At 41.1% G+C, this 9,998-nt stretch overlaps 1 protein-coding gene and 1 long non-coding RNA gene across 2 annotated transcripts; one reads left to right on the plus strand and one right to left on the minus strand.

Moving 5' to 3' along the window:
- Nucleotides 1-6: 6 nt before the first annotated feature.
- LOC107663204 (uncharacterized) lies at nt 7-1,917 on the plus strand. Its single transcript, XR_001631303.1, has 2 exons — nt 7-166; nt 223-1,917. It is a non-coding gene; the product is annotated as an uncharacterized LOC107663204 (long non-coding RNA).
- An 80-nt stretch (nt 1,918-1,997) lies between these two features.
- LOC107663202 (zinc fingers and homeoboxes protein 3-like) lies at nt 1,998-6,000 on the minus strand. The gene is made up of 2 exons (XM_016453379.1): nt 2,599-6,000; nt 1,998-2,476 (listed from the first exon to the last, which is right to left on the minus strand). The coding sequence occupies exons 1-2, from the start codon at nt 5,852-5,854 to the stop codon at nt 2,466-2,468; spliced, it is 3,267 nt and encodes a 1,088-aa protein (XP_016308865.1). The 5' UTR covers nt 5,855-6,000; the 3' UTR covers nt 1,998-2,465.
- Nucleotides 6,001-9,998: the final 3,998 nt, after the last annotated feature.

A 9,998-nucleotide genomic window follows, 5' to 3' on the forward strand; every position in this document is an offset into this window, starting at 1 on the left:
AGGTGGCAGTATGGGAGATCTCATTGAAGCAGTCGCTGTCTGAGCATCAGGAAGACATTCTTCGACCTTTAACAACCTTTATTTTTTTTAAACAAAGTTACGACGTTATCAAGTGACCAGAGAGCAATATCACTCTCCTTGTTTTATGTTTTGCCAGTCTGCACGGGTGGACTTTAATTCACAAACAGCTCCGGTGGGGTTTTCAGGCTATGGGAGCATCAGAAACGTTGTGTATTTAGTTTACAGGACTTCAACCATCTCATTTCAGAACGTTTTATTCCTCCAACACCATTTCTGTGATTTATCTCAATTTTAGCAATTGAGAAGTCTTGTTCCTGAAGGCTTTTTATTATGTTTTGTCTTATCAGATCAAAATAGGGAGGACATTTTATGTATGATTTAGTAGCGTGTTAACCATGATGTCTGTTTAAAGAAAGCCAAAGGTAGACTCTGCAGGTGGTTTATACAAAACATTGGGACCAAAATAAGTCTGTCTCAGTTCATTGGGTTAGTAGAACACCCTGAGCGTTGAATAATTCTGAAAATGTTATGGATATGTTTTGTTTTTTTTCTTCTTCTGTGGGCAGGAGTATGGGGGCATTTTGGTCAGTCTTTCTTTAGATGTATACCTTGTGCCAAGCTGTCATTTAGTTTTGTGTTATGCTATAGTATTGCCCTAATACAGACTGTCATTGATCGATAAACAGGCTAAGACTGCTAAACCTCAGTATTTACAGTTGATGTACAGTAAAAACAAGGCCATATTTATTGTAGCTCTGATAAGTTTCATGCAGTTCTCGTTTAGCCAGTAGAGGTTGAGATGTTACCGGACTGCACAAATACACATGCCATCTAGTTCTGAGAATCATTTAGTGTCTAACAGCCATATGAGAAGCCATTGTGATGCTGTTGCATTATTTTTCCATTACTGATGCTTTACCTTGCTCTCCGTTTGACCATGGGGTCCAGGTGTGTTTTAATGGAGCAGGGTGACCATGGAGAACTTGTTTGCCAGTTTTCCCCTCTTTTTTGCCTTGTGGCTGCTATGTTATGGCAGTATTGTCACAGTATTTATTTGGTTCTGTGCATGACAGCTCAGAGTCTGAAAGATGCTCCAGAATTTACTCCTCAATTTCCCCAGACTGGGCATATACAGGAATGCTAACTAATTGTAAACAAGGGGCATTTTAACATGGAGGGATATGCAATTCAAGCAACCAGCTTGCGCCTTTGGATGCATGCATAAATTCTCTTTTTTTTTAGTGTATAGCAAATTGCATTATGCAATCTAGAAATAGTACAGAAAGACACAAGGACCATAATCACTTCCTGAGCTTTGAGAGGAAAAGACAATGCCAAAGTCCTTCAGAGGGAATTCGCTCAAGTTTCCTTACATTTATTCCTAATTAGCCAACATTCCCTCAATTTGTTTTCAGTGTTAATCCCTTTCCTTGTACTTCTGTAGCCCTTCTCCAGTCTGTAAATTAGTTTCTGCTGTTTTCTTGCATCATCTTTCATGTGCCTTGGTGTATGTATACATATATACATCAACGGAAGATTCCGTTGGACATGTATGACATTTTCTATGCTTTCTTGCATCAGCGTTTTGTTACCAATGTTCTTATTTACAAACCAAGCCTTTCTGTAATGTGCCTATGCTATATTGGAGGAAGTATACGTTTTAATTTTGCTTTTCATATGAAACATAATCAAGCCTGAGAATAAAGTACTTATTCAACAATGAAAAGGTGATGTTTTTCTTTTCAAGTTGGAAAATCCATGACCATTTTTTATATTAAATTTATTCTGCAAATAATATTTGTAAAAATCATACAAACCTAAGCGTTCACACTGGTGAATCTGTTTTGACACAAGTAATCATGATTGTATGGGTTTCTTTTACTTTCAATGACATTTCAAAAAAAGAAAATGTGCCATGGTATTGATGCTCACCTACAGCATATAACTCAACCTCTCTGAGGTGCAATTATTTCAGTCATATTTTAAGAAACACAAACGGGCTCAATGAGAGCTGTGCAGTTTGCGCTTTGTACCACCATAAGTCCCCTAAAAATGGTAATTCCTCCCCAGAAGAAAACGATAGGAAATTCACATCCAAGAAAAACTTCTCCATGGACTTCAACTTGGGTCTATCACTTCACAAAGACATGGTCTGTTTTCCCCTCTATCCTATCCAAATAAGAAAAGCAGCTGGCTGGTGAAGGGGTGCATCCTGACCTTTGATAATCCACATGTCTTGAACAGTGGGACAGCTAGTAACTCTTGGAGAAAAAGGGAATATTAATTGGGGGGAGAGTTTTTGTTTTTGCAGAGATGTTATCCAGTGCTCCTGTTAAAGTATAATATGTCATTTGTTTAAAAAAAGCCTTCAATTAAAGGCCACATGTGCTGTAATCCCATGGGCTGATATCGCTTCACATTCATTCATACATCCACTCTCCTCTTCAGTCAGACTCTGTGAAAAGAAACACAAGTATTAAACACAAAAACAACCTCATACTGGAAACAATCTAAGGGCTAATCCCATCCTCAAATAAGCTATAAAATAAATGGCTAAAATGGCAGAACATTAATCACCTTGTTTAGTATTTGCTGATATCTCGACTACTGACTTCGTGGTTTGATCCTTAGAGATTAGGCTGCTTCCTGACTGCTCCACCTTTACATCTTCATGGTCTGGATGCTGTGACGCCGGAGCAGCTTCAGTTGGGGTTGCAGATGATGATTCAGTCATCACACCTCCTGTGCTCTCAGAGTTCCTTTCCTCCAATAAAAGTGTCATCTTATTTGCAAACCACCGCCGGATTGATTCCTCACCTAACCCACTTGATGTGACAATCTCCTCCAACTTAGTCTCATCTAGTTTACCATGTTTGTCTAGGTGCTCCTTTAGGACACCAATGTTATCTTTCTGGAAGTCTTCCTCATCTACCATGGTCTGGTAACTCTCAAGCCACTTGAGCTGGCCGTTTTTCAGGACATAGCGGCAATCTCCAAACCAACGTACCACCTCTGGTCGCGGTAGGCCCGTTTTAGTTATCAGCTCATTGTACTGGGGACTACTGGGCCAGTGGGTGCGTGCAAAGACTTGCTTCAGCAGGTGGAGCTGTTCGGGCGTCTTCTTACCTCGGTATGGGGAGGTCTGAGGAACAGCTGTCTGAGAGATAGATTGTGCCACCTTGGTAGCCTCATTCAGTTGACTGCCCTCGGGTTCACCTTTTCCATTAGATTCAGTAACTTTCAGCATTTTGAGATTGATTTTGATAGGGTTAACTTTCGGCTCAGTACCGGTCTCATCCTTCTGTTGCTCCTCTTTGTCTTGTGTTTCCTTGCAGGAATCTTCAGCTTCATGCATCTCCTCATTGCCGTTTTTTTCCTTGTTTATTCGATGCTCCTCTGCTTCTCCCACCAGATCATCATCTTCCCTTTCTGCCCTCTCAGCTTCCTCTTTCTTCTTCTCTGCTGCTACCCTCCTCCGTCGCTCAGCAAACCAACCGTGGATCTCACGGCGAGTCATCTTTGTTTCTATTCTTAACCGGTCAACTTCTTCACTAGGTGGATCTGGGTCCTGTGCAAAGCTGGCCTCCAAAGCACGAACCTGGTGGGGCTCTCGCTCTTTGTACCGTATCGCCGTGAAATCTGGCGATGGGGGTCGTGGAGGACGCCGTGTTGGAGTTGGCGGGGATGATGTCTGTGAGGGGCTGAGAGGTGACTGCTGGGGAGTTTTGGGCCTCTCTGGGGGTGTACTGTTTTCGGACAGGTCCACAGCAGCAAGAGTCTCCAGTTGGGAAAGGCTACCACTAGTAACAGTTTGACCTCCGCCACTTGACCTTGAACCCTTCAGATTCCGGAAGTGGTAGCGGCGGTCACTGAACCATTTCCGCACTTCACGTACAGACAGACCAGTTAGGCTTATAAGTCGGTCTACTTCCTCTTGATTAGGAAACTGGCTAACAAGGAAGCTCTCCTTTAAGGCTGCCAGCTGTTCCTGTGACTTCTTGGTTTTGTTAAAGCTGGGGTCCAGGAAGTTAGTGGTGGGGAATATACGGGAGTTCATAGACATAGGAGAGTCTGATTTACTTGGTACGGCACTATCTGTTGTAGTCGTAGATGCAGAGGTCGTGGCTGGAGTGGTACTGGCAGCTGAAACAATGTCCTTGCTGTTAATGTTGCTTTTAGCCTCAGAATTGCCTTTACCCTCACTTTTCACAATGTTACCATTGCTTTGAATGCAAGTGGCATTAGTACCCGGTGTATTGACCTTAACTTTACTGTTGCTATTTGACTTAGCAGGGCTGCAGCTACCAATACTGATTACACTAGCCTGGCTACATAAGCTGCTAGTACTACTAATACTGCTTGAACCGCTGCTAGTACTAGCATTGCTGCTGCTGCTACTACTGCAATTTCCACTACTGCTGCTACCAACAGTGCCTAAAACCATGCTGATTCCTTTATCGGCTACCAGGGCTGCGGTGGGTCTGGCCAGCATAGTAGGCTTTGCAGCAGCCTGAGGTTTAGGTGTTATGGCTAATGCAACAGGGGCACTGCTGACCTGAATTCCATTAGCCATCATTGGCTGGGTGACAATAACCCCTCCTTGCCCAACAAGTCTACCTTGTAAGATATGAGGGATGCCGGTTGTGCCCAGAACTGTGATAGTTTGTTGAGTAGTGGTGTGGTGGGTCTGACGTTGCTGTTGGCCGTTTGAAGGTGCTGCCTGTATGATTGTATTGAACATTTTTCTGCGGGCATCTTCTATTTCTTCTGGAGACCAGCTGATTCCTTGTTTCAGCCTTTGTGCTGTGAACCAGATCTTGATCTGCTCCTCGGGATACTTGGTGACTACAGTAAGGTAGCAAAGCTCAGCCTTGGTTGGATAAGGGAACTTGCTAAAGGATGTCTTTAAGAAACTGCTATTGTCCATGAATGCACTGTAAGTAGGAATGCTGCTCATGGGGATCATTACTTTTGGAAGATTCCTAGTACTTGATGATGAGGATGCCGAAGAGGAGTGGGATGAGGAGACAGTGATTGGAGCAGATTGTTGATTGAGACTTCTGTTCTGCACAACGGATACGACTTGTGTAACAGCTGTCTTCAGCATGGGCAAAGCCCCAGAGCCATTCACAATCTGTATGGCCGATGGCAAGGCAACTTTGCTGGCTGCTCCATTGTGTACAATAGTGGGCACATGAGTGACTGTAACTGCAGGAGAGTCACTTTTCTCCACCACTTTGGTAATAACGGGGGGAGGGTCATCAGTTGCAGGGTGGGAAACTACAATTCTTTTGGGTTCTGATTTACCCTTCAGCATTTTCATGATTGGTGTCTTGGTGATGGATATCTCAGATTCTTTAGAGCTAGTGCTTTCACAAGGTTCCACGCAAAGACGCTGCTCTACTATGATTCTATTGTCCTTCTTTTTGAGCTGAAGTGTGGTGTTTATTGTACTCGGATGGACACGGGCATTGTGCAGTGCCAAGCCCTCAAATTTTGCTGCACTAATCCCGCAATCCACACAAAGGAAACAAGGGTCAATGCGGAAATCTAGGTGTCCAATGTAGACATGATCAAGGAAAAGATTTAGGTCCTGGGTCTCAAAGTTACATGGCCTACAAATGTAAATACCGCCATCTTTATGGGTATCACCTGCTTCTTGCCCAGAGGACTCATCCAAACTTTGACTGCTTTTTCCACTTGCTTCCTCTGTAACGGAAAAGCCAATGTCCTTGGTTGAAGGGGACAGTCTGTCCCGCTCAAAGTCATCCTGCAGATGCATGGCTTTTACAGGAATCATGCATGGAATGGTCGACTTCCTCTTGCTAGCCATGGTTCTGTCTACTTAGTCTCCAGTGAGAGTCCTGATTAATTATGATAGTTATCCACTCTTATTGAACATCCACTGAGAACTTTTTGATGGACATTATCATCAGTTCATTATAAGTATTTAATGTCCTTAATGGTTTCAGGCATCAGAGCATCTGTAAAGAAAAAACAACAGCTTTTAAGAACCACAGAAGTCAACCTCAATTTAGTTACTATACTAAAATAACAAAAAAAACTGCCTATTGACCTTCTATCTTTAAACGTCTTTTCACTTACAGTACAAAAGAGAAGAGCTGCTTTTATGTCTGTCTCTGATGACTGAGCTACTTTCAAATAGGCTTTTACAGCCTTTCATTCTGTTTACGGAGCGTCCTCACACCCCATCCCCTCTCAGAAAAAGTTTAACTTTTGTTGTTTTAAGTGAATGACATACTATCAATCAAACCCGATGGATTTTTTCATACCACAAATGTGAGAAAACATACATTTCAATATGCACACATCCTAATGTTCAACAGTGTATTCACTAAACAACAACAACAACAACACAGGAAAAAAAGCACTGGAGTTAATTTCTGATTCAAATGACTGTGACTGCCAAGGCCTACTAGAAATATAGGTCACTTTCAATTCACTAATCTTAGACTGCAGCAAGTAAACATACCCAGGAACAGGGCAGCACAGTTTCTTAGCTGCAAGTTAACCCTCCAAATGATAGGGATTTGGGGCCACAAAAGGCAAAACATATGACAAGAAAGGACCACAATGATGACAGCAAGAACATGTTTCCAATAAGAGAATACTGTATGACCAATAACCAAGCTGAAAAGAGCAGTACAACTTTCTCCAATTCTACCATGTCACAAAGGGACACAGGAAAGGTTTGGTCTGATAACATGGTCTAGTTAGCCCCTGCTGGTAGATGCTGTAATTACACCATCAGGATCCTAAAGTATTATTCTCCAGGTGGCCATTATATAGTAATCATATATTCTGACTACATCGAGAATACATAGACCTATTTGGAGTAGACATCACAGTTACATCACTTTCAGCTGCGTGCGCATTGTGGTAGCAGAAAAAACACTGGTAACAAGTGGAGGGAAACGGGTAAAACCCATGGAATAAGAGAAAAAATGTATTGTTGTGCCTTTGGATGTCAGAATCAGAATGCAAATCATTTGTATAGAATACTGTCATCAAATATGCCATTTGAAACTAAACGCAAAAAAAACAGACAGACTATGGATAAAACCTGCTATGATTACTCTACTTTTAAAGCATAAATTTGATTTACAAAGGTTTAATAGGTCTACATAATATTCACATATGCTGTTCATAGGGGACATATTGTATTAGCCCTAAAGTTACAGCATGAAATACTATTTAAACCTAAAATATTTGACATAACATTTATTTTATCTCACAATTCTGACTTTTTTTCCCCCCTAGCACATACAAGTTTAAATATCCTAGTTCAGACTTTAAAACTCAATTTAACTCAACAATAGTGAGTTTGTCAGTTATGAGGAAAAAAGCCAGAAGTGTGAGATACAAACTCATAATTCTGATCCGAGGGGAAAAGGGAGAATGACGAGTTGATTTTTCTTATCAGAATTGTGAGATATAATCTCACACTTCTAAGAGATTAATTGCGATAAAGTCAGAAATTTGAAATGTATACTCAAATTTACCTTTTTTTATTCTTTTATTCCATGGCTTCCATAGACTGCTACTTGAAAACTGTCATTTTCTACCAACAGATATGCTCCGCCCACAAAAAAAAAACAAAAAAATGTCATTACTGTTTGCAAACTCCGAATTGGTCTATATAAATCACTATTACTTTGTTATGGTTTAGAAGATGTTTTTCCAGCGCCCAACTTTTGGAGGGCTCTTAAAGATGTGAAATAGACTTCTTTTTCTCATTTTCTCTGTCAACTGCTGTTGATTTTATGAGCTGTACATGTTCTTCTGGTGGCATCAGCCACTCTGGCATTGTCATGATATGATTTTCCTGCAGCTTCAGAGTGATTAGTAACATTGCATTTATGGCTCAGATTAGGGTTGTGCCGATAGATGTAAGTATCGTGTAGTATGTAGTATGAAGTATCGCTGATGCCTTTGACGATATCAAGACAATTATTATTATTATTATTATTATTATTAGGCTAGTATTATTATCTAATTAATATTAGGGCTTATTTGTCCAATCATATTACTTTTTATAGTGTTGCGCGTTATAACCAATTACGATTACATTGAGTTTATGAACGCAATGGCCAATCAGAGGCATGCAAATGAGTCATCGCTGAAACACCGGAGTTTTGTTGTTTATTGCACAAGCGCGCTGACTGAATTCAGCTCTCTTGTGAATTCTCTCATCATAAACAACAAAGTGCAGATGTACGTGCAATGTAAGTATAAGAGATAGCTTCACTGATTATAACGGGACTGTTTTTTAAAGTGCATATACTTGCCCTAGACTGAAGTCAGTGATGATGTTCTTTGGTAATGTTAATGTTCTTTGCTTGTTTTCTGTAGCTGCTGTTTGAATAACTAAGGAAATGTAAGCATTATAATTAGTAACATACAATGTTTTTATTAAATTGTGATCAAGTTAAATACAAATTCAGTCATATTAAAAATATTTTATGACATGACATTCATATGCTACTTGACTGAAAATATATAATGTGCAGTTAATGGATTACACTAACATTAGGCTGCTTTTAGCCGTACACTGGCCTGGAGTTGGTTCACTCTCCAGCTATGAAACTAAGTAAGTTAATAATTAAATAAATTGGCTCGATAATATCGTGTATCGGCGATCTGACGATAGGACGGTATGGCTATGGAGCACATCCATATGACCTGCATGAAAACATATACAGAAAATATATCGTATGAATATAAATATAGACACCAACGACAACAACATCTCGACATCCACATTCTTTGTATGTTGGTTGAAAGTCCTCTACTTCGGTGTTTTTACGCTCGTGCTCAATACAGTCTTCTGAGCTTTTAGCGCCACCGCGTCGACCTTTTGGGTAACAGCAGTTGCTCTAGCCACGTGATGTAATGCTCAAATCTTATTGGACGGCCCGTGTTTTCACTTTGCGTAACTGAAAGATTCGTCGGACTGGTTCGAAAAAAAAAAAAAAAACGGCATTTTCGGTGCGCGAATGTTCGCAGTCTGTGTGGAAGCATCCATAGAAATCTATTGTTTTATTCCAGCGAGTACGATATTCATTTCGCTTTTTCGCGCTCGGTGTGGAAAGGCCTTTACACTGCCACAATATCCTCTTTTTCCCAGAAAATGGAAATGCCCTTCATTGCAGCTTGCTGCGGCGTTGGGGGCATGGCCCTGCCAATGCTGCTGGGTCACATAACCAACACAAAAGGGTTGCGTGGTAGGCGGGCCTGACATCCATCATGCTGGTCAGACCCTGAGGATGAGAAGACGAGTGGGGGTTAGGCCCTTAAGTTTGGGCCGAGGTGCGAGCATGTGTGTGTGTGTGCACATGTGTTGGGGGCCATTAACTGTCGCAGCAAGTGTGAGGTGAGGTTTTTCAGCAAGGAATTTTTTGCCTTGATACCAATTCCCCATCCCTACCCCCCTAACACACACACCCTTTTCCACCCTCATCCAACAATCGCAGAGCCGTTACCCCCCACATCTCCTCCTCCTCCTCCTCTCTGGCTCACTCCAAAGGCTCTGGAATGTTCCACCATGAGCTGTTTAGCGAGTGGTCAACCCCGGAGCCAAGCTGCAGTTTGCGTCGAGCGTTAAGCTATGAACAAAACTATGGACTGTCTGCCAATTTGTTTGCTTAAAAATTAGCAAACGCTTTAAATCTACAATGTTAGAAAATGTTCAAGATTGGGCGGACCATATGTAAAAATTACGAATTTGTAATTTAAAAACATCCATTGATGAACCACTATATTGAAAAGCCAAAAAACACTGAAGGATTTGTCCTGGATCACTTGTTTGGCAATACTTAAGTGCAATGTTTACACTAAAAGGTACAAATAAATGAGTGTTCAACATATAAAAAACTTGAGGCCTATACAGTCAGACACACCGGAAAAAATATTTTGTATTTTTGTCTTGTTTTCTAGTATAAATATCTAAACATTCT

Source organism: Sinocyclocheilus anshuiensis, unplaced genomic scaffold (assembly GCF_001515605.1).
Source record: "Sinocyclocheilus anshuiensis isolate Anshui unplaced genomic scaffold, SAMN03320099.WGS_v1.1 scaffold2253, whole genome shotgun sequence".
In the NCBI taxonomy this organism is placed as follows: domain Eukaryota; kingdom Metazoa; phylum Chordata; class Actinopteri; order Cypriniformes; family Cyprinidae; genus Sinocyclocheilus; species Sinocyclocheilus anshuiensis.

Excerpts from the sequence above, each read along its gene's own strand:
- LOC107663202 (XM_016453379.1), bottom strand. The coding sequence starts at position 5,854 with ATGGCTAGCAAGAGGAAGTCGACCATTCCATGCATGATTCCTGTAAAA.